The sequence below is a fragment of the Neomonachus schauinslandi genome, chromosome 11, assembly GCF_002201575.2.
Source record: "Neomonachus schauinslandi chromosome 11, ASM220157v2, whole genome shotgun sequence".
Classification (NCBI taxonomy): Eukaryota; Metazoa; Chordata; class Mammalia; order Carnivora; family Phocidae; genus Neomonachus; species Neomonachus schauinslandi.
The window spans coordinates 38718700-38743258 of NC_058413.1; the positions used below are offsets into that span (position 1 = coordinate 38718700).

Genomic DNA, 24559 nt, shown 5'->3' on the forward strand with positions numbered 1-24559 from the left:
GTCCCCCAGTAGAGAATCAGTCTTCAAACAATTATGATCACATCACATCCTGCTTAAAAACCATTCATTCATTCAATGAATTTAAATGTTTACTGAACACATACAGTGTGTCGGACGGTATTCAAGATGACCGGCACTCCTAGAGTTGCGACCCCATTTAGTGTCTAAGTGACCTTGGAGAAGACAGGAACTTCTTTAGGCTTTAGTTTCCTTATTTGTAAAGGCTCTATAGAGGAAAGAATGGATCCCTGGAAAACTGAAAGGTCAATGTGGTTCCAGTACAAAGCGTGGTCCAGAGTGAGACTGGTATACAAAATACGGTTATATTATTCAAGACCTTGGAGGTCATGATGAGAATTTTAGCCTTTACCCCAAGAGCAACAGAACTGTAAGTAATGGTTTTCAGCAGGAAGGGGCCGTGCCCAGGGGCATTTATATACAATACCAATAGTTAAAGTTGAATTCGTTTTCCCTCCAGACTAAGGGAAATTAGCAATTACAATCACATCAGTCTAATGTTTTGAGGGTACTAAGTAAAAACAGTAATTAATCTTTAAGATTTCCTCTGTTCAATTTTCTAAGTAAGATGGAAAACTAAATTAAATCTTGCTTACTGGTGTTAACAGAGAGCTCAACTCATTCCTGGAATCACGAATCAGTTTCTTTATGTCCTATATACACCTTTTCTCAATTTAAGATTCTAAAAGTGTTAAGTGTCAGAAATGAAATCTCAACTACAAAAAAAAAAATTTATTAAGTGTGAAAGCAAAACAGATACATCTATTTAAATATTTTTTACATATTTATAGATAAAACAAACACAAATAATTTATCAAAAATTACAAGTTTAAAGAATAGTACTATTTTGAAACAACCAATAAAGTATTTGAAAATACATTTTATCCATAATTAGTGAATATTATCTCCAAAAAAATGTAACTTGTATTTTCTTGTGAAAAATATAAGTTTCTTTAGATGTCTGCCAAGATTGTTCAGGAACAGTCCACCCTGCTAAATCTAAAAGTGTAATGCCTTTATTGAGAACTTGTTTTTACCAAATAGCTTTAAAAACCACCTGCATTTTCCTTTGGGCTTAGGTGAACTCTGAATCTTCACTTCACTTGCAGACCACAGGGCATCAACATAAATGCTAGCAGGTCAGAGGGAGAGTCTGGGGTTGCTTTTCTTCATACGGAGCGAAGAACCTTCTCCTTCGCTGGGTGGAAGACCATGGTGTATTGTGATGTCCAATCCACGGCACAGGGCTTCACCAAGCCGAAGCAGCCACACTGAAAGAAATCTGCGAGGTTCTGTGTGAGCCCAAGGCTGCCAAGGAAGGAAGAGAACACATCTTACTACATTTCCTGTTGGAACATTCATTCAGACCAGAAACATTCACTGAGAATTTATACAAAGTCCTTTGAAGATCCTGTAGCAGGAATCCAGAGGTGAATCAGACAGGTCCCCAGCTTAGAGGACATTAAAACTGAAGCCCAGTTCCATTTCTGGACCTGAATCCCTATTTCGAGATTCCCTGGCTTCTGCCCAGCAACTTAATTTCCTTCTGAGTCCCCCACTCACTGGGATGGTGACTGCCATCAATAAGTGTCCTTCTTTCCATTCCCATTGCCCTGATTCGCATTTTGATGATCTCAAAGGCCAGAAAGGCCAGAAACATTATAGTCAACAAAGTGGGTTTTTTCCTAAACTTCCTAAGTAAAACATGGCCCTGTCTCAATGCCTTCCAATGACTGATTGATTGATCGATTGATTGATTTTTTTATAGTCCAGGGGTCTTTTGTCTTTTTTTAGACCTATCATACCATGAATTCAGAGGGAATGGGTTCTAGCAGCTCAGGCTCCTTTCCATTGGTTCTCACAAAGTGCAGCACTTCTCTGGGTGGAACAGGCTGGCCCTTCAGTTGAACCCAAGTACCTTTCTCCTTGGCTTCCTTCTTTTTCTGATCATTTTCCTTCACATGCTTCAGGAAGCTATCTCAGCTCTTTGAGTGCTTAATAAGCTCAATACGTACATTAGTTCTCTTGGCAAGAATCTTGCCCTTGTGTGTTTACGACAACAGCATGCTGGGTGACACTGTAGACTCTTGCAGTTCCGCCATGGTAGCACTTGTGGGGCGTTGTTTTCTGAACGGTGCCCATTCCCTTGATGTCTACAATATCACCTTTCTTGTAGATTCGCATGTATGTGGCCAAAGGAACAACTCCATGTTTTCTAAAAAGTCTAGAGAACATACAGTGGGTGCCTCTCCTCTTTCCTTGGTGCTAGTCATTTTGGCGAATTACTGGAAGATGGCGGTTCCAGGAAAAAGGAAGGAGCTCCTTCCAATTAATCTTACCAATTGGACACTGTCTGGTCCTCCAAAAACCTTATTAAAACCAACCCCCATATGCATTAAAACATATCTGTGCGTGAGGAGGACTATGCCATTGCTGCTGTGGGGAGAGTTGTCAGGAAAGTACCATCAACACTCCTCCAGAGCTAGTTAGTGAATACAAGTAACTTAGGGTAAGACAAACAAGACAAATCTTCAATTTGGGCAGGTTTGTGGAAGCGAGATGCAAAGGAGTTCTAAGGCTTTCCTGTTAGTTCCTCCAGGGTATGTTGCCCTTACTCAGTAATTCCCAAACATGCCCCAGTTCTTTCATCTCAGCCCCTTCTTTCAGGCTCTTTAGGGCTTGAAATCCCCTTCTGTCCTTCTCTGTCAGGCCCCATCCCACAGCTCTCAAGGCTCAGCTGAAAATTCCACCTCGGTCACAAAGGCTTTCATCCTTATTCCTCTGGTTAAACTACTGGGAAAGGGTTTTATCCTTGCCAGTCTGAACCAATCATCACAAGCTTAGCACCACCGGCCAACCTCCATCACCTTAGCCATCTCTTCCCAATTAAGTCAATTCCTCTCCTCTCTAAACACAGATCATAGTCCTATCCGAGGCTCTGATTTCCTTGTCTAACAGCCTAACAGTTTCATCTTGTACCACGAGTGTGCTTTAAAATAGACTACTCATGAGATATGCAAGTGAGCGTTAAATCCCCTGAGGGCTCAGGGTGACCTCTGCAGCACTCCCAGCCTCCAAGACCCCGATATGTAGGACAGGGAGATAAGCTTCAAAGCCCGATCATTCATATTGTAAGATGACAGCCTTCCTTACAAACACTCCCATTTTCAACTGAGGACAGGTTTTATACAACCGATGCCCTGGAGCAACCACACCCCAAACCCAAAGCACTAGCTTCTCCCTGACACAGATGGGCACATTAAACATGGGGCTAAAAGAATTACTAGTGATAGAAAGGCAGGTGGAAAATCTTGGCAAAGCTCACAATCTAATGCTTTCTGCAGAGAGCTTTGTGGCTGGAATTCTTGGTTATCTCACACTGACGTCATGCCAGCAACATGCAATCTTGTGACCATGTGGCTTGACTAGAGAGCTTCCCCATCTTGGCAAAACTTCAAAGTCACTTAACTATTTGTGCTGAGTCCAGCAGACTAAGTCCCAAATTCTTACCACCTTGGGGCTCATGACCTTACCACTCACCTCCTGTCACTGAGGCTTCCAAGAAAAAAGAGGTTCAACTCCACCAGACAGCAAGTTACAGGAGAGCAGCACAGCCTGGGTGGTGGCAGTAGGCTGGGAAACCAATGGCTAGACTAGCATCCTCCACAGGACACAGCGGCCAAAATAGATCTGACTTACTTGTATGGGGTCCTCCTGAGGGACAATGTCTGTTTCATATGCCTGCTCTGCTTCAGCAAGCTGGTTCTCTCGTGGGAGGTCAGGCCCAGAAAAGCAATCTGCAAAAGAAGGTTGGAAGGTACATGAAAAATACTATTATACTGAGGTTCTGTCACTCGTAGTGCATCACAAGACAGTGCTAAACATTCAGTACTCCCCCGAAGACAGTATAACCTAGCCTTTTGTCTAACCAAGGATCACGGTCAGGATAACGACTCAACAGCTCTAAATGAGACTAAGTAAATCTAGTAGCTGATCATTTCTTTAAAAGTTTACTTATTTATTTTTCAGTAATCTCTACACCCAACGTGGGGCTCGAACTCATGACCCCGAGATTAAGAGTCCCACGCTCTTCTGATTGAGCCAGCCAGGTGCCCCTAAGCATTTATTTTTTTAAGTGACTGTTTTTATTAACCTTCAACAAAGCACAGTCATGAAATAATTGCTTTAGTAATTCAAGTCATGGCTTAGAAGCCTGTTTAGATTCTCAACACATGCAGCATGTAAGTTTTAGATGAATAAAACTATATAAGGTCATTTTTACTGCAATTATCTCACCTTGTATATGCTTCTTACATACATGGCCCTTTGGAAAGGGCCAATTGAAAAAGTTAATCTGGAGTGAAGGACATTTAAATCCATAATTTGGGGAAGGGTAAGAGTTAAGGTAACTTAAAAACCTCCAAATCTTTAAAACCCTACTATTCACTGAGTTACTCCATTTAATCCTCAAAACAACTCAAACAGCAAGGTCCTTATCCATAAAACAGAGATTATCACACCATCCTCCCTCATCAGACTGTTGAAGGATTTGACATAATATATCTAAAATACCCAGTGCAGAGGCTTCCAGAGGTGAAGTAACTGGTCCAAGGTCACACAACAGCTTCAAAAGCGGCAGAACTTAGACAGACACACTCAGTCACCTCAGGCTTCCAGAGGTGAAGTAACTGGTCCAAGGTCACACAACAGCTTCAAAAGCGGCAGAACTTAGACAGACACCTCAGACACCTTAGTGTCAAAGATATGGCAACAAATGGCCACATACATTATCTTATAAAGTGAGAACTTTATTCTCACCATATCTCATGGTCCTTGCCACAGTCTATGCTCCGTTTGACTTGCTACAGTCAAACCCATGACTCACTAGAGCAGTCAGCAAATGAAAGGCTTCAAACAACTGAATTGTTTTATTAAGAAAACAACTTTACCCTGAATTCCTGTATTAGAAAAGTATCCAAAACTTTGAGTCCATTTTCTTGCCTTAGAAAGTATAAGAAACATTAAGCTTTCTTTTAAAAAGTTGGTATTATAGTCTCATATGTATCTGTACTTGCCCTAAGAGTCCAGAAAAGAAGGAAGAGAATTAGAATGGAGGTCTCAAATCTTCGGTTCTACTTCTAATTCCACCTCTCACCAGCCACACGGCCAAAACAAGGCACTCGACCTCTCATAGGCTTAGTTTTCTCGTCTATAAAATGGAGACACTGCTTTGGCACAGTCTATACCTTAACTGTTTGTCAGCAAATAGATAGGAAAGTGCTTTGGATTATGTAAAGCATATATAAATATTAGGTATTATAAGATATTAACAATCAGTGATGCTAATATTCATTCTTTGTGCCTGAGTCTGTAGATACCAAAGGGGCAGGAGATGAAGATGAACATTCAGAGGCCTTGGTTCAGTGTTACCAGCTTCATTCCTTTCCTTAGCGTTTTTTTCCTTTGTCTGTCTTTATTTCTTTATTATTATTATTATTATTATTATTGTAGAATTGGTTACTTCCCTGTAAAAGTGGAATGCATTTTGCTTTCGATGAGTAATGCTCTAATTATCTGAGGTCTTACAGTAATTGGCTCAGACTGATCACGGCTGTCCATTCCACGAGGGCAGGCCATAGCAACAACAAGAATTAGGTTATGCTCATAGAGGAAGGCAGGCAGCAGGAAAAGGACAGAGCTTCATAGGAAGCTGAATGTGGCTACTGCCCTCGAGCGTGAACTCTCTAATGGCCGTGATCTTCTCTGGAAGTGTAATTACCACGTCCACTGGTTGGTGATGGATCTTGCATTTCTTCCCCCCTTCTATCCACTTAAGCACTGCATAATAAACGGGATATAAACAGGGTTGGAAAAAATGAGGGAAGATAATCATCTCACAAATGTCTTTAAAAGCATCTCACAATGCTTTTTATATTTTATATCATGTTTTCACACACCTTATGACTTAATTGTATGATGAAAAAAGCCTTTGAATAGGCTGTCAGAAGACCTAAGTTTCTAGTTCTGATTTCACTACTCACTGAGTGATCCTGAGCAATTCAATTCACCTCTCTGTAACTCTATCCGTAAAATAAAAAGGTCAGATTAGATCATTTCTAGGCACAAGATAACAACTTATTATTCCAACCTTTACACGATCCTGTGAGCGTAGCATTATCAACTCCATATTACAGACAAGGAAACTGAAATTCAAGACTCAACTGACATGCCTATACCCAGAGAGTAATCGACAGGTGGAACTAAGACCCGAAAGCCTTCTGATTTAAAAGTCAAGTCTTTCTACCTTGTTACAGGCTACTGGAAATTTTACTCAAAGGCATTATAAGAAGAGAAATAAATACCTGAAAGAGTTGATTTAATAATAAAAATGTGGACCAAGAGAAATGGAAAGCTGCTAGCATGAAGATATATAAAACCCAAGGGGAACAGGCCACAATCTGATTGAGGTAGGTCCATAGTCCATCTTCTCTGAATGTTGTGGCACAATGATTTGACCAATCTGTGAATTCACAAAAAAAGGAACTCATTATTTAAAAAGGCAACAAACTAGTGATCATTCTTCAAGAAGATAAAATCATTGCTCTTCTATTCAGGCAGAAGAGAAAGTAAGACATGGTAACACAGACTAGAACCCAACTTTAAGAATTTATCTTCCAGGGCGCCTGGGTGGCTCAGTTGGTTAAGCAACTGCCTTCGGCTCAGGTCATGATCCTGGAGTCCCAGGATCGAGTCCCGCGTCGGGCTCCCTGCTCGGCGAGGAGTCTGCTTCTCCCTCTGACCCTCCCCCCTCTCATGCTCTCTCTCTCTCATTCTCTCTCTCAAATAAATAAATAAAATCTTAAAAAAAAAAAAAAAAAGAATTTATCTTCCAAATGCCAGCTTAACTAACAAAGATGAAAAAAATGGTACTTCAGGCTCGTGAAGGCTATGATAGCATTGCATTGGTGGTTGGCAGTAAAGGAATAAAAGCAAAAAAGGTCCGTAAGACCACCACTAAAACCATCCTATTCAGCATAAAATAAACTGGCCCAAGGTTAACCGTTCAAGGACTTGATAATGGAGAATAGCTGTATTTAATAAATATCTGCTTAGAAAACCCTTTATCTTATCCAGGATACACAGCAAGAGATGAGCCTGTTATAGCACTGAATAAACTCTTATTAAGGGTTCAGATCAACAGGCCACTGCTGTAGGCACAAGAAATCCTGTAAGCACCCAGATACCATTGGAACATGACCTAACAGCACACGTGGTTATTGGGTGTATTTCTGCAATGGCACCATGATTTATCTTGTAGAGAGAGAAAGTTCAGGTAAGGGAATCATGAGAGCGACACCCTAGGAAAAGAGAGGACTTCACTATGGCCTTCGTGACCCCCTAAGCCATGCAGCTAAGAGTAGCAGTAAGGAGAATGCAGGTAGGTAGAGCAGGAACAAGGGAACAAATCTTCAAGGTTTTGTGAAGCCAATGACTTTTGTAGTACCATGACCGTTTATAAAGGGCAAATTATTTTTGAAGTAAGAACTCTGTAAATTTGCACCTTGAGGTTTCACTAATGCCTCTGACAATTTGACAAGTAGCTTCAGACATCTTCCCAAAGCAGCACTTAAGAACTCCTAGGACAGAGGACGCCTGGGTGGCTCAGTCGGTTAAGCGACTGCCTTCGGCTCAGGTCATGATCCTGGAGTCCCTGGATCGAGTCCCGCATCGGGCTCCCTGCTCGGTGGGGAGTCTGCTTCTCCCTCTGACCCTCCCCCCTCTCATGTGCTTGCTCTCTCTCATTCTCTCTCTCAAATAAATAAATAAAAAATCTTTAAAAAAAAAATCTATTTTTCCCCCCTTTTTAAGTCTCCTTTGGTTCCTAACCATCTATCATGACTATATGTCAGAAGCATTCTAAGGACAATCATCACAGAGTAGTAATCAAGGCAACAAGTTAAGGCAAATTACGCTCTCTTTAGAGCTTCTCGTTAGGACAGCAGAAAAAGATGCATCCCATGCACCTGACATGACAAAAAAAGAATATAATTCCCAACAGAAGGTAGAAGAAACAGCTGCTGCATGGCAAAGAATATCTACTTTCTTCCAGCTTATAGATTTCTACTGCTCTCTTCTGGGAACTTTTTTGATAATACAGCATGACCTCAAACTGAAATTTTCATAGGACTGATTTCAGACTTAGTGTCAAAGATATGGCAACAAATGGCCACATACATTATCTTATGCAATATAAAACTTTCATATGTGCTAATAATACATTCCTGTCATTGGCTAATGACAGGGGACTCCTACTGTTCCAAGCCGATCCTTTTCCTCTTTAGATAGCTCTGACAGTTATAATGTTCTAACAACGATCTAAAATCTTTCTCCCTGTAACCTGTAGGAGGCTGACACTTTGAGTGTCCACCCTGCAAGCAGACCTCACAGAAGATGAAACGGATGGACGCTACACAGAGCCAGAAGTAGCTGTCACTGACTCACAAGTGAGGCGTGCGCCCATCAGGGCTCCAGCAACAGGAATGTCCCTGGGAAACCACGAGGGTGGGATGACAGTGAGACCTCCTTAGAAAAATGAAGCACGAGTTCACTTTTTCCATCTGTGAGGTAATGATAAATGACACAATGTCCCCATTTAGTGTAAAGAAATACTGTCGGAATACAAATGGGATAAAAGTAACCAAATGCGTTCAGCTAGTCTACAGGGTTGCAAGTGAATATAAAGTGGGACCATTCCTAAGAAACAAAATATAAAAACTGGATCAGAGCCAGAGAATAAAGACAAAGAAGAGGGAAGAACCAATGCATGTAATAAGAAAGCAACTTGGAAAGAATGGAAGCGATGGAAAATTACTTCTGTCCTTATCAATACAGTCTTCTGCTGGACACGGACACCAAACAAAGGTGACTATTTTTAGTGAAGAGAGAAGCGGGAGACAAGAGTGGTGTAAAATCTGGCTCCTCTCCCTTAGTATCAAGTCCAAGGGACAAGTTGGTCCATGGGCCGGCTTAAAAAGGTTTTCTGGGAATATGTTTTATTGTTAGGCCTTAAAAGGACAGTTCTTTCAATAGAACTGTCAAGAAATCTTTTATTTCTTACACCACAGGACATAATTTAAGAGGTTTTTGAATTCCAATGCTCAGGATTACTGATGGCCTTTGACAAGAAAGGAGATCAGGGATCTCAACCTTCTGACTATTAGATCCATTTGAGATAGTGACGGTCACATTGAGCTTACAAAAGCATTCCCTACTGATCATAGACACCCAAGGTGTCAGACAAGAAAGGGGCTGACAAGGTAACTGAAGCCCTCTCCATGCCTATGGCAGGGCAAAAAAGAAACCAGTTCACATAGATATTAAGCATCTTTAAAAATGAAACCCCAAACAAACCAAAACTTGTAATACTGGATGTTTCTGGGGAGGGGAACTGGGAGGCTTAGGGACAGAGTAGGAAGATTTATTTTTCAAAAACTAAACAAAATTTAAACTAAAGAAAGCTGGGGGCCGGGGAAGGCGGGGGGGGGGGGGTACTTAGGATGCTAAGGGAAAAAGAAAATAAAGTAGAAAAAAACGTTTCTAACATCTTCCTGAATCATTCCACATTTTAGCTCAGGATATAAACTAGTATGCTACTGGCAAAATCTAAGACCTGAGCATGTATATAACAGGAGGGTGGGTGGAAACAGATTCGTAGTGAGGCCAGATTCTCCCAAAGCCTTCAAAATAAGCAAGAAATAAACAGTTAAGGCCAAAATAAACTACAAGCACTATACGTTTTCCCAGTTAGGTTTGTGAAGCATAGCCATGCAATTGTTAAGAGCTAACCCAAATCCTTCTTGCTTCAATGTAAACCCTGTTCTTCTTGGTCAATCACCTTGGAACAGCTGGATGTCACTCCCTACGTGAGCCCCCTACATGCCTGTTCACACTGCTACTGAGAAGTTATTTTCCCTTCTCAGGGATGCAGAATAAATGGTCTAAGGTTTTCTTCCAAGACATTACTTCCAAACTTTCAAAGACTATTAGTTGTCCCATTAGTCCTGTGACAACATTTATCAAATAGCATGGACGTTCAGGCTTTTGTTCCTTCTCTCCTGTGATCACTTCCTCCCACCCTTAACCTCTCCACGGCCAACCTGTTCTTTTTCCTATTTTTTTTTTACTTCTCACTTCCCTAGTTTTGTTCCTGAGCAGCTAATTTTTCCTCACTTCACTAGGTGATAAATCTACACTCTGCCTTAAATGAATTTGTATTATTGACCACTTCTCAAATTCATCAAGGTCACTTTAGGTGAGGTACAATCTCTTGCCAAGTGCTAACAACTAATCTCTGAGCATTTCTTGCAGCTTCCCAATGCTGAGTCTTAAAGGCAGCCGTTTCATTCTAATTAGGGGTATGGTTTATCGTCACCCAGGCAGAATGTGATATACAAGAATTTACCAAGAAAAGTGCATGTGGGTATGGGTTCATGAGCTTACTGTAAGAAAAATTTATACTTACAGATGAAAGATTCATATATAATCCAATCACAAACGATGGAAAGGAAAAATAAGAAGAATATGTAATAGCGATGGTTGCCAAAACCTACATCAAAAAGAAAAAAACATATTTAATACTTTCTTACAATGATTTTCCAGATCAAGACCTTATTCACCCCTATCCTGTCAAAAGCCTTCACCAAAGTAAAAAATAAGCTTATGCTTTGCCTTTAAATACCACCACACCAAAACCAAACAGCTCTGATATATCATGGTCAATTATCCATGTTAGCTGAACTAATATTTATTTGTTGCTTACCTAAAAGACATCGTTTTTGGAGAGAACAAGATTTACTAGACACATGCAGCTCTAGGATGGCCTATAACTGCGCTGGAGGAAGGTGAGAAGGCAGGACTTTGGGCAAACCATACCCTATCTCTTCCTTCCATGTAGCGAGTTTAAGAAGTACAATTTTGGAACATCAAGGATCCACTTGATCAGGGGAACAGAGAAAATGAATCTGAAGAGCAGCAAATAGATATGGACTCATTACTGTTGCTTTTTCAGCCTGCTATAATGCTAACCATCCCATCTTTACAGTGGGATGGGGTCCATGAAGCTTGGGGCCTTAAGAATTACCTCTTCACCTATTCTCTAGGAATAGCAGAGAACATCAAAATGCACCAAAGAAACCCGACTGTGAAGCAGCCTTTTGTTCAAGATTTTAAAAGCATTTCCTCTGCCGAAGACAAATGACCGTAGTTCCTCTGCAGTTCCTCATAATATACCCCTGGTTTTTACAGTGACCGCTCAGAGGAAACTCAGGGCTACAGACCAGGACAAGGAATACTCCCCATCATCTCTGGTTCTGGCTCCTACCTGAGCTTTGAAGGAGGCAAGTGGAGAAGTAAATGAGAGAGACAAGTCACAAAACATGGTAAGAACCTGGTAATTTGGTATAGAAGACTGGTATTACTAAAATAACCTCAAGCAAATAATTTACCTTTTATATTTTTTCACCTCTAAAATGGAGATAGTAATACCAAACTCAAAGGTGTGCCCTGATGATCAAATAGGATACTATATTCAAAAATGCTTTATAAACTCTACTATACAAATCACATTCATTATTACCAACATGGACAATTTTCCAGAAGTGTTAAACCGTGAAAAGGATTCTCAGATAAGGAAGAGCTATAAAATGGACCCCTTAGATGCCCTTCCATTTTTTCTATGAATCACACACATAGCTAAATATATGCTTAACTTCATAGTGTTAACTAAAAAAATTCAATCTCTCACCTATGCACCGTCCAGTCCACAGACAATGCTGATCATATCGAGCGACACAGGAGTTACACACGTGGCAGTGCAGTGATCTTAACGGCTTCCTTATCTAATGGGCAATAAGACAGGTCTGAGCAAAAATCAGCGTCTTAAAGTGGTAACAAATCACAAGCAAAATCTTACTCCGAAATCATAAAGACATGGGCACAAATAATCCTAAATAGATCATCAGTTCACACAGAGGCTCTGGAATGCCTTATTAATATCTACTTCCAAATATCTATTTTGATTAGGCCATCACTAAAAGGGATTTGACTTCCAGAGCCCAGTCACACTGACCAAGGGGAAGTGAGGCAGTAGCAGGCGGCAGAATTGAGCACTGGATTAAGAAAAAGGAAAAAGGAAACCCAAGTTACATTTCTGGCTCTGCCAATAATTTGAGGGAAGTTACTTCCTCCCTCTAGGCCTTGATTCCTCAACTGCAAAATGAAAGGTTTCACTAGGTGGTTTCTAGGGTCATCGTGAACCTCTTACTTGAAGTTAGTTCTAATACGTGCTTCACGGCGGGAAAAAGCAATCAAAACACGCTACGGATCATTCAGAGAGATTTAACCATGGGCAACTTCAAGAAACTATAAACATCATTCCCTCATACGCTCAAGGCAGAAAACTATTCTGACAGTAATACAAAATTAGAACCTGGTAAAAACGAAGGTGTACAAATATACCATGAAGATTTAACAAAGGCTTACATGAGAAATGTTACCAAGAATTTGCTTTCTTTTTTTTTTTTTTTTAAGATTTTATTTATTTATTTGAGACAGAGAGAATGAGAGAGAGAGAGCACATGAGAGGGGGGAGGGTCAGAGGCAGAAGCAGGCTCCCTGCCGAGCAGGGAGCCCGATGAGGGACTCGATCCAGGGACTCCAGGATCATGACCTGAGCCGAAGGCAGTCGCTTAACCAACTGAGCCACCCAGGCGCCCCAAGAATTTGCTTTTTTACTACGGGAAGAAAAAGACTCACAAGACAGGATGTACAAAATGTTCTGAAGTCCAGACAGCCAGTCTCTGCAAGGGTGATGATATTCTGAAAGGCATGAAATTTGACCTTATGATTACATTTTACTAGGGAATGTATAATGCATGGTTATATACCATTCTCACAGCTCTCTCTCCAAACTCAGGTAGCCAGAGAAGCAATGTGGAATACTTGCCACCAAATCATCCTGTACCCAAAAATAATGTTGACTTTTCAAAGCTGCATTTTCAACCACAGCCAATAAATTAGAATGCACAAAAATTACACCTCCTCTTCTCTCCTTTGAATGGCTAGCATCTCCCAGTTATAATCTGCTAGAGAAAAATACATACACACATATACACTCATAAAAAAAACAACAACAACAACAAAACCCATCACTAGACACCAGAACTGATAGTTATAAGCACCATGGGCTTGTCTTTCAGGAACACTGGCTAGAAGTAACACAGACATCCATACTCTCCCTGACTTCTAAACATTCACAAGCGAAGGAAGCCATGCATGGCAACTGACAGCTTTGCATCTGAGGAAGAGGAGGGCATCTCTTGCCAATAAGGACTCCTCCCTTGCCCCTGCCTGCTTACTCTCCGTGTATTAAATTGGGGGAACTTAAGCTAAATGATCATTATCTCAGTGTTACTATAAAGAAATCGAGATCATGTTTGCTAACAGAAATTACATTTGAAAAAGTCTTGGTGGGTATGACCTTAAGAGAAAATAAAAATATTTTTTGAAAATTTTTACATAAATAAACGAAAGCATGACAGTGGAGAAATCTCAACTTTGTTGATGTATGTTGCATCTATTACGTACCAGACACGAGAGATCCAGCCATGACAAACATCAACATTGCTATGACCTCCTTATTTAAAAAAAAAAAAAAAAAGTAACATTATAAAGAAAGCTCACCGTTTTCCTTTCTTCTTCAGAAACTTTGGTGAAGCCTGGATCTGTTGCCCAAGTCTTATAGAAAAAGTAGAGGAAGCCTATTATGCTGAGAAGGAAAGCAAAATAGAAAGGGGTGCCTGCTAGATGTGAGAACCATGTTAAGGAATGTATCAACTTCCACTAAGAACGGTATAATTATGACCTAAGCAAATTTCATCACTGGTGCCTGAGAATCTCTCTGCATTCTATCCTCACTTTCCATTATGTATACACATCCCTGCCACCAAACCTGGCCCCATCCTATGTTCTAATCCTACAGGAATTTGCTCATAGTTGCTAAAAATTAATCCCTCCCGATTAGTTAAAACTCATGAAATATTGATAGGAATAGTTGCAATGTATGAGGAACATCCTGACGACTGAAAAACATTCCAGATCCAAATAAATTAACCTCTCATGATGTAACTACGGCTCTCCTGTAAGCATCGAAAAGAATATTTATTGATCATTTTTAAAAACTCATTCAAAGAAACAAACCACTTGATTCAGAGATTCCAACTGAAAATATTTCTTTATATATTAGATAAATGCTTGCAAAAATTTCCTAATGGAAAGTTTAATAACAAATTCTTGTCATGTATTAGGCTGTATTAATTTAGAAACACACAAAAAAATTGCTCTCTTTGCAAAGTAATTACAAATCAAATACTATTTTGGGAAAGGAACATATTACAGACACAAGATAAAAAGTATTTCAAGGATAAACATTACCCATTTTGAAATGATATAAATTCTTTGTATGAAAAGTAAAATTTTGCTCTAGGGAAAGATAAATGAAGGTGCACTAAGTAATAAGCCAATACACCAGTAGTAAACCAATTCTCCTTGCCCAATTTAAATCAATATTGACACAGTAACTTTATCTGCCTTCCAAGGTATTATCAGCTTTTTTTTTTTTAAGATTTTATTTATTTATTTAAGGGGAGAGAGAGAGACAGTGAGTGAGCACGAGTGGGGTGGGGGGTGGAGGGTAGAGGGAGAGGGAGAAACAGACTCCCGGGTGAGCAGGGAGCCTGACGCGGAGCTCAATCCCAGGACCCTGAGATCATGACCTGAGCTGAAGGCAGATGCTTAACCAACTGAGCCCCCCAGGCGCCCCTCAAGCTGTCTTGTGCCAAACTCTGGAGTGGAAAAGATGGCCATAAATAGCCTCTAAACCCTTGCTATTTAAAGTGTGGTCCATGGACCCACAGCAATGGCTTTACCTGGGAGCTTGTTAGAAAGGCAGAACTTCAGACCTCACCCCAGATCTGTAACCAGACTCTGGATTTTAACAAGATCCTCAGGGGATCCACATGCACATTACAGTTCAAGAAGCACTGCTCCAACCCACAAAAACCACCAGCAGCAACCAGAACATCTGGTTCAGGTAGGCAGGAGCAAAGCTTGCTGGTTAAATTTATCAGTTTGTCTGCAGAAGGGCCTGGCTTTAAGAAAGAGATAGGATCGGGGCGCCTGGGTGGCTCAGTCGTTAAGCGTCTGCCTTAGGCTCAGGTCATGATCCCAGGGTCCTGGGATCGAGCCCCACATCGGGCTCGCTGCTCTGCAGGAAGCCTGCTTCTCCCTCTTCCACTCCCCCTGCTTGTGTTCCCTCTCTCACTGTCTCTCTCTCTCTGTGAAATCTTTAAAAAAAAAAAAAAAAGAGGATCTAGAAGAGTTGTGTGAAATGGAATTCCAACAAATAAAGCTTACTTAGAATGAATTAAGAACACTATTATAGAGTACGTAAGTCAAGACCTTTAAAGTAACACATCCTGCTTTCTTCCCATAGAATCTTTTTTTAAAAATTTTTTTATTCTTATGTTAATCCCCATACATTACATCATTAGTTTTAGATGTAGTGTTCCATGACTCATTGTTTGTGCATAACACCCAGTGCTCCATGCAGAACATGCCCTCCTCAATACCCATCACCAGGCTAACCCATCCTCCCACCCCCCTCCCCTCCAGAACCCCCAGTTTGTTTTTCAGAGTCCATCGTCTCTCATGGTTCGTCTACCCCTCCGATTTCCCCCCCTTCATTCTTCCCCTCCTGCTACCTTCTCCTTATTTTTTTTTTTTCTTAACATATATTGCATTATTTGTTTCAGAGGTACAGATCTGAGATTCAACAGTCTTGCACAATTCACAGCGCTTACCAGAGCACATACCCTCCCCAGTGTCTATTACCCAGTCACCCCATCCCTCCCACCCCACCCCCCACTCCAACAACCCTCAGTTTGTTTCCTGCGATTAAGAATTCCTCATATCAGTGAGGTCATATGATACATGTCTTTCTCTGTTTGACTTATTTCGCTCAACATAATACCCTCCAGTTCCATCCATGTCGTTGCAAATGGCAAGATCTCATTCCTTTTGATGGCTGAATATTCCATTGTATATATATATACCACATCTACTTTATCCATTCATCTGTCAATGGACATCTTGGCTCTTTCCACAGTTTGGCTATTGTGGACATTGCTGCTATAAACATCGGGGTGCACGTACCCTTTCGGATCCCTACATTTGTATCTTTGGGGTAAATACCCAGTAGTGCAATTGCTGGATCATATGGTAGCTCTACTTTCAACTTTTTGAGGAACCTCCATACTGTTTTCCAGAGTGGCTGCACCAGCTTGCATTCCCACCAACAGTGTAGGAGGGTTCCCCTTTCTCCGCATCCCCGCCAACATCTGTCGTTTCCTGACTTGTTAATTTTAGCCATTCTGACTGGTGTGAGGTGGTATCTCACTGAGGTTTTGATTTGGATTTCCCTGATGCCGAGTGATGTTGAGCACTTTTTCATGTGTCTGTTGGCCATTTGGATGTCTTCTTTGAAAAATGTCTGTTCATGTCTTCTGCCCATTTCTGGATTGGATTCTTTGTTCTTTGGGTGTTGAGTTTGATGAGTTCTTTATAGATTTTGGATACTAGCCCTTAATCTGATATGTCATTTGCAAATATCTTCTCCCATTCTGTCGGTTGTCTTGGTTTTGTTGATTGTTTCCTTTGCTTTGCAAAAGCTTTTTATCTTGTTGAAGTCCCAATAGTTCATTTTTGCCCTTGCTTCCCTTGCCTTTGGCGATGTTTCTAGGAAGAAGTTGCTTCGGCTGAGGTCGAAGAGGTTGCTGCCTGTGTTCTCCTTTAAGATTTTGATGGATTCCTGTCTCACATTGAGGTCTTTCAACAATTTGGAGTCTATTTTTGTGTGTGGTGTAAGGAAATGGTCCAGTTTCATTCTTCTGCATGTGGCTATCCAATTTTCCCAACACCATTTGTTGAAGAGACTGTCTTTTTTCCATTGGACATTCTTTCCTGCTTTGTCAAAGATGAGTTGACCATAGAGTTGAGGGTCCATTTCTGGGCTCTCTATTCTGTTCCATTGATCTATGTGCCTGTTTTTGTGCCAGTACCATACTGTCTTGATGATGACAGCTTTGTAATAGAGCTTGAAGTCTGAATTGTGATGCCGCCAGCTTTGCTTTTCTTTTTCAACATTCCTCTGGCTATGCGGGGTCTTTTCTGGTTCCATACGAATTTTAGGATTATTTGTTCCATTTCTTTGAAAAAAGTGGATGGTATTTTGATGGGCATTGCATTGAATGTGTAGATTGCTCTAGGTAGCACTGACATCTTCACAATATTTGTTCTTCCAATCCATGAGCATGGAACATTTTTCCATTTCTTTGTGTCTTCCTCAATTTCTTTCATGAGTATTTTATAGTTTTCTGAGTACAGATCCTTCGCCTCTTTGGTTAGATTTATTCCTAGGTATCTTATGGTTTTGGGTGCAATTGTAAATGGGATCGACTCCTTAATTTCTCTTTCTTCTGTCTTGTTGTTGGTGTATAGGAATGCCACTGACTTCTGTGCATTGATTTTATATCCTGCCACTTTACTGAATTCCTGTATGAGTTCTAGCAGTTTTGGGGTGGAGTCTTTGGGGTTTTCCACATAAAGTATCATATCATCTGCAAAGAGTGAGAGTTTGACTTCTTCTTTGCCGATTTGGATGCCTTTTATTTCTTTTTGTTGTCTGATTGCTGTGGCTAGGACTTCCAATACTATGTTGAATAGCAGTGGTGATAGTGGACATCCCTGCCGTGTTCCTGACCTCAGGGGGAAAGCTCTCAGTTTTTCCCCATTGAGAATGATATTCGCTGTAGGTTTTTCATAGATGGCTTTTATGATATTGAGGTATGTACCCTCTATGCCTATACTCTGAAGAGTTTTGATCAAGAAAGGATGCTGTACTTTGTCAAATGCTTTTTCTGCATCTATTGAGAGGATCATATGATTCTTGTTCTTTCTTTTGTTAATGTATTGTATCACATTGATTTGCGGATGTTGAACCAACCTTGCAGCCCAGGGATAAATCCCGCTTGGTCGTGGTGAATAATCCTTTTAATGTACTGTTGGATCCTACTGGCTAGTATTTTGGTGAGAATTTTTGCATCCATGTTCATCAGGGATATTGGTCTGTAATTCTCCTTTTTTTTTTTTTTAAGATTTTATTTATTTATTTGACAGAGAGAGAGAGAGAGAGCACAGATAGAGTGGCAGGCAGAGGGAGAGGGAGAAGCAGGCTCTCCGCTGAGCAGTGAGCCCGATGCGGGGCTTGATCCCAGCACCCTGGGATTATGACCTGAGCTGAAGGCAGACGCTTAACCGACTGAGCCACTCAGGCGCCCCTGTAATTCTCCTTTTGGATGGGGTCTTTGTCTGGTTTGGGGATCAAGGTAATGCTGGCCTCATAAAATGAGTTTGGAAGTTTTCCTTCCATTTCTATTTTTTGGAACAGTTTCAGAAGAATAGGTATTAATTCTTCTTGAAATGTTTGGTACAATTCCCCTGGGAAGCCATCTGGCCCTGGGCTTTTGTATTTTGGGAGATTTTTGATGACTGCTTCAATTTCCTTAGTGGTTATAGGTCTGTTCAGGTTTTCTATTTCTTCCTGGTTCAGTTTTGGTAGTTGATACATCTCTAGGAATGCATCCATTTCTTCCAGGTTATCTAATTTGCTGGCATAGAGTTGCTCATATGTTCTTATAATTGTTTGTATTTCTTTGGTGTTGGTTGTGATCTCTCCTCTTTCATTCATGATTTTGTTGATGTGGGTCATTTCTCTTCTCTTTTTGGTAAGTCTGGCCAGGGGTTTATCAATCTTGTTAATTCTTTCAAAGAACCAGCTCCTAGTTTCGTTGATCTGTTCTACTGTTCTTTTAGTTTCTATTTCATTGATTTCTGCTCTGATCTTTATTATTTCTCTTCTCCTGCTGGGTTTAGGCTTTATTTGCTGTTCTTTCTCCAGCTCCTTTAGGTGGAGGGTTAGGTTGTGTACTTGAGACCTTTCTTGTTTCTTGAGAAAGGCTTGTATTGCTATATACTTTCCTCTTAGGACTGCCTTTGCTGCATCCCAAAGATTTTGAATAGTTGTGTTTTCATTTTCACTGGTTTCCATGAATTTTTTAAATTCTTCTTTAATTTCCTGGTTGACCCATTCATTCTTCAGTAGGATGCTCTTTAGCCTCCATGTACTTGAGTTCTTTCCGACTTTCCTCTTGTGATTGAGTTCTAGTTTCAAAGCATTGTGGTCTGAAAATAGGCAGGGAATGATGCCAATCTTTTGGTACCAGTTGAGACCTGATTTATGACCTAGGATGTGATCGATTCTGGAGAATGTTCCATGGGCACTAGAGAAGAATGTGTATTCCGTTGCTTTGGGATGGAATGTTCTGAATATGTCTGTGAAGTCCATTTGGTCCAGTGTGTCATTTAAAGTCTTTATTTCCTTGTTGATCTTTTGCTTAGATGATTTGTCCATTTCAGTGAGGGGGGTGTTAAAGTACCCCACTATTATTGTATTGTTGTCGATGTGTTTCTTTGCTTTTGTTATTAATTGCCTTATATAACTGGCTGCTCCCATGTTAGGGGCATAGATATTTACAATTGTTAGATCTTCTTGTTGGATAGACCCTTTAAGTAGGATATAGTGTCCTTCCTCATCTCTTATTACAGTCTTTGGTTTAAAATCTAATTTGTCTGATGTAAGGATTGCCACCCCAGCTTTCTTTTGGTGTCCATTAGCATGGTAAATGGTTTTCCACCCCCTCACTTTCAATCTGGGGGTGTCTTTGGTTCTAAAATGAGTCTCTTGCAGACAGCATATCAATGGGTCTTGTTTTTTAATCCAATCTGATACCCTGTGTCTTTTGATTGGGGCATTTAGCCCATTTACATTCAGGGTAACTACTGAAAGATAGGAATTTAGTGCCATTGCATTGCCTGTAAGGTGACTGCTACTGTATATTGTCTGTGTTCCTTTCTGGTCTATATTGCTTTTAGACTCTCTCTTTGCTTAGAGGACCCCTTTCAAGATTTCCTGTAGGGCTATGTTTTGTGTTTGCAAATTCCTTTAGTTTTTGTTTGTCCTGGAAGCTTTTTATCTCTCCTTCAATTTTCAATGACAGCCTAGCTGGATATAGGATTCTTGGCTGCATATTTTCCTCATTTAGTGCTCTGAATATATCCTGCCAGTCCTTTCTGGCCTGCCAGGTCTCTGTGGCTAGGTCTGTTGCCAATCTAATGTTTCTACCATTGTAGGTTACATATCTCTTCTCCCAAGCTGCTTTCAGGATTTTCTCTTTGTCTATGAGACTCACAAGTTTTACTATTAGATATCGGGGTGTTGACCTATTTTTATTGATTTTGAGAGGGGTTCTCTGTGCTTCCTGGATTTTGATGCCTGTTTCCTTCCCCAAATTAGGGAAGTTCTCTGCTATAATTTGCTCCATTATACCTTCTGCCCCTCTCTCTTTCTTCTTCTTCTGGGATCCCAATTATTCTAATGTTGTTTCGTCTTATGGTATCGCTTATCTCTCGAATTCTGCCCTCATGATCCAGTAGTTGTTTATCTCTCTTTTTCTAAGCTTCTTTATTTTCCATCATTTGGTCTTCTATATCACTGATTCTCTCTTCTGCCTCATTTATCCTAGCAGTTAGTGCCCCCATGTTTGATTACACCTCATTAATAGCCTTTTTGATTTCAACTTGGTTAGATTTTAGTTCTTTTACTTCTCCAGAAAGGGTTTCTCTAATAACTTCCATGCTTTTCTCAAGCCCAGCTAGTATCTTTAAAGTGATGATTCTGAACTCTAGATCTGACATCGTACTAATGTCCGTACTGAGTAGGTCCCTGGCAGTCGGTACTACCTCTTGTTCTTTTTGTTGAGGTGATTTTTTCCATCTTGTCATTTTGTGCAGAGGAGAATAGATTAATGAGAGAACAAAATGCTAGCAGAGTAACAACGTCCCCAGAAAATATACTCTAAACAAATCAGAAAAGACTTGAAACAGTGGGAAAAGAAAGGGAAAGAGAGAAAAAAGAAAAAGATAAAGATAAAAACAAACAAAAACAGAAATAAACAAAACAACAACAACAAAAAAACCAGAATGTGATCAAATATGATCAGGCTGGTATCTTGCCATAAACCGTGATCCGCGGCACTGTCCCGTGAGGGTTCCACCCCCCGCTTAGCCACCGGAGTGACATCCCTCAGCAGAGCAGACTTTTAAATACCAGACTTTTAAATATCAATATCAAAATCTAGTGCCACACACTAGATTTTGGGTGTATTTTGGTCTGTTAAAAGAAAGTGCCTCCCAAAATTTTAAAAAAAGAAAAACTTATATATGTACAAAAATAAGGGTTGATATGATGAAGGGATGGAATATGACTGTAAAGATGGAAATTATAAAAAATTTTATATAAGGAATTGATAAGAAGTTGTTTGAAAAAAGAAAGAAGAGGATTTAAAAAAAGAAAAAAGAAAAAAAAAGGGAGAGAATGTGATCAGGCAGGGGAGTAGAAAAAAACCATATACTAGAGATTTAGGGTATATTTTGATCTGTTAGAAGAAACTATCTCAAAATTTTAAAGAGAGAACAACTTATATATATGCCAAAAATATGGGTAACTACTATGAAGGGATAGAATATGACTCTAAAAATGAAAAATAAAAATTTTTTTAAAAAGGGATTGATAAGATGTTGGTTGAAAAAGGGAAAAAGAAAAATTCAAAAAAAAAAAAGAAAAAAAAGACAGTTAAAAAAAAAAAAAAAACTTTGAAAGACTAAAGAATCATGGTAAAAAAGCCATGAATTCTATGTGCAGTATTCCCCTAGCGCTGGAGTTCTGCCGTTCTCATTGATGGGTAAACTTGGTCTTGGCTGGCTGTTCTCGCTGATCTTCTGGGGAGGGGCCTGTTGCCGTGGTTCCCAAATGTCTTTGCCGGAGGCGTAATTGCCCCGCCCTTGCCCTCTCCCGGCTAAGTAATTTGCTCAGGTTTGCTCTCAGGAGCTTTTGTTCCCTGCAAGCTTTCCGTACAGCTTTGGAGGCGGAGAGTGAAAATGGCAGCCTCCCAATCTCCACCCTGGAAGAGCCGAGAACTCGGGGTCCCGCTCCTCAGTGAGCTCCCAGAGAAAAGCAGTCACTCCTGGCTCCCCGGTCTCCGGCCACACTCTGTGCTCACCCGGCCTGTGACCGCGCATTTCTATCTCTGGCACCCGACCCCGGGTGGAGTCTCCAAACCCAGCAGATCCCTGCGGTGCGCTCCCGCGCTGCTCCTCCCAGGGAAGAAGGGGAGTCTTCCCGGATCTGCCGCTTGTTGGGTCCCTGCTGGAGGAGCAGTGGCCCGACTGTGCCGCGGATCACGGTTTATGGCAACCCCGAGCTGAGAGCCCGCACCTGGGCTCCGCCTCTGCAGCCAGCTTCCCTGCTCCGTTACCTGGGAGCTCTGCCACACTCAGGCACCCCCGGTCTTTCTGTGACCCCAAGGGTCCTGAGACCACACTGTCCCGTGAGGGTTCCACCCCCCACTTAGCCACCGGAGTGACGTCCCTCAGCGGAGACTTTTAAATGTTCCGATTTTGTGCTCCGCAGCTCTATCACTTGCCAGAAGTGGCCGACGGAGGCCCCTCCCCCACCCTCTATCCTCCCGAATATCACCTCTGATTCACTTCTCCGCACGTCCTACCTTCCAGAAAGTGGTCGCTTTTCTGTTCAGAGAGTTGTTGCTATTCTTTTCTTTGATCTCCTGTTGAGTTTGTAGGTGTTCAGAATGGTTTGATCCCTATCCTGCTGAATTCCTGAGAGGAGATGAAATCCAGGTTTCCTACTCCTCCGCCATCTTGCTCCGCCCTCCTTTTCCCATAGAATCTTGATCAACACACATGACACATCCTCAAAAATACATTCAGCTGAATCATATGATTCAGCATACTGAGCTGACCCAACTCCGGGCTCCTGTTCTAAATAACTTTCAAAACAAATCCCAGGAGAACTCACTGGAGCCTCTCTCTCTTCAAGTAAAATGAATGCATTCTATCTTCTCACATAAAAGCCAAATGTTCCTTGCTTCCATGCCCTTGCTTTGTGTGGTTCATTAACCTCAAATGCTCCCCACTGCCCCCATCTACTTCTAGAAGCACACTTTGAAGATGTCCAAGCCCTAACTGCCTTCAAGACCTAACATATTCTACTTCCCCTTGAAGGTCTTTCTTGATTGCCTACAGAGAAGAATTCTTTCCCTTCCCTGAAACTAAAGATGCCTGTTCTGTGGTACTTAGACCTTATACACACCTCAGCCTCCCCAGTTACCTTGTGACTCTTTGCAGTTAAAAAGTCTCTCGGGCGCCTCGGTGGCTTAGTCGTTAAGCGTCTGCCTTCGGCTCAGGTCATGATACCAGGGTCCTGGGATCGAGTCCCACATCGGGCTCCCTGCTCCGCAGGAAGCCTGCTTCTCCCTCTCCCACTCCCCCTGCTTGTGTTCCTGCTCTCACTATGTCTCTCTCTGTCAAATAAATAAATAAAATCTTTAAAAAAAAAAAAAAAAGTCTCTCAATATGGAACTGAAATTTGCCTTTCTGTAACTTGGGACTGTTTTTCATTCCATAGATCCTGTAGCTCTACACTAAAGATCTACACTATAGCTGCCCTTAGATCTATCCTACAGAAGCTATTCCTCATTTTTCAATACATTTTTATTCAATGTCCATTCCATACAATGCACTGGCTTCCGAATGATAAACTTCGGAACACATGACAGTGGAGGGCAGTGCTCACACCTCCAGGATAGGCAGCAACCTTGTTCCTTATGCAGTACAGCCTCCTGGTCATGTTCTGCTTATGCTCCTGTTTGTCTAGGTCTCTCTCACAAGAACAGAATTCAAAACAGAGCAAACACACTTCAGGGTTGTCCTGACCAGTGCCGGGGACAGCGCAACTGCTGTTGTCCTTTGCAGGGACACTCACATCCTTGTACTACTACTGGAGAATACAGCGGCTTCCATGGCAGCTAGGTCACTCCCTACACGAGGCTTTTAGTCAAAGCTCTTACTCTTACACCTGAACCGAGGCTGGGTCACTCCCTCCGCAACAAGCCAGAAGCACAGACGTAACGCTCTGTGTGTCACCATTTCTGAGTCTTAATCTTACCTCCAAACGCATCAGTAAGGTCCTATCTTTTCCATTTGATCCTGCCTCAGAAAAGCCAAATACATTAATGCTGAACATATAAAAGGCACCAAAAGGAAGTGATCTTCTGAGGAACCAACCTAGAGTTTCCCTTAAAATTAACTTCAGCATGCAGCCTTCCACACAAATTTTATTCATAAGAGTAATTAATAATGAAATAGGTATTATTTAGAAAATGCCTATTATGCAATGGGGCCAGCATTTTACAGACATCATAGCATAATAATCCTTGCAGCCATCCCATGA

At 41.1% G+C, this 24559-nt stretch overlaps 1 protein-coding gene across 1 annotated transcript in view; it reads right to left on the minus strand.

Annotated features, from left to right (window-relative positions):
- Positions 1 to 739: 739 nt before the first annotated feature.
- The window catches only part of ZDHHC13 (zinc finger DHHC-type palmitoyltransferase 13), a 55741-nt gene continuing 31921 nt past the window's right edge, over positions 740 to 24559 (minus strand). Inside the window, exons 11-17 of the mRNA XM_044919221.1 lie at positions 13759 to 13883; positions 12832 to 12894; positions 11822 to 11915; positions 10541 to 10624; positions 6381 to 6538; positions 3718 to 3815; positions 740 to 1326 (exon numbers count right to left, since the gene is read on the minus strand). Of these exons, the coding sequence (XP_044775156.1) occupies positions 1188 to 1326; positions 3718 to 3815; positions 6381 to 6538; positions 10541 to 10624; positions 11822 to 11915; positions 12832 to 12894; positions 13759 to 13883 (761 nt within the window). The 3' untranslated portion in view covers positions 740 to 1187. The remainder of the gene's footprint in view (positions 1327 to 3717; positions 3816 to 6380; positions 6539 to 10540; positions 10625 to 11821; positions 11916 to 12831; positions 12895 to 13758; positions 13884 to 24559) is intronic.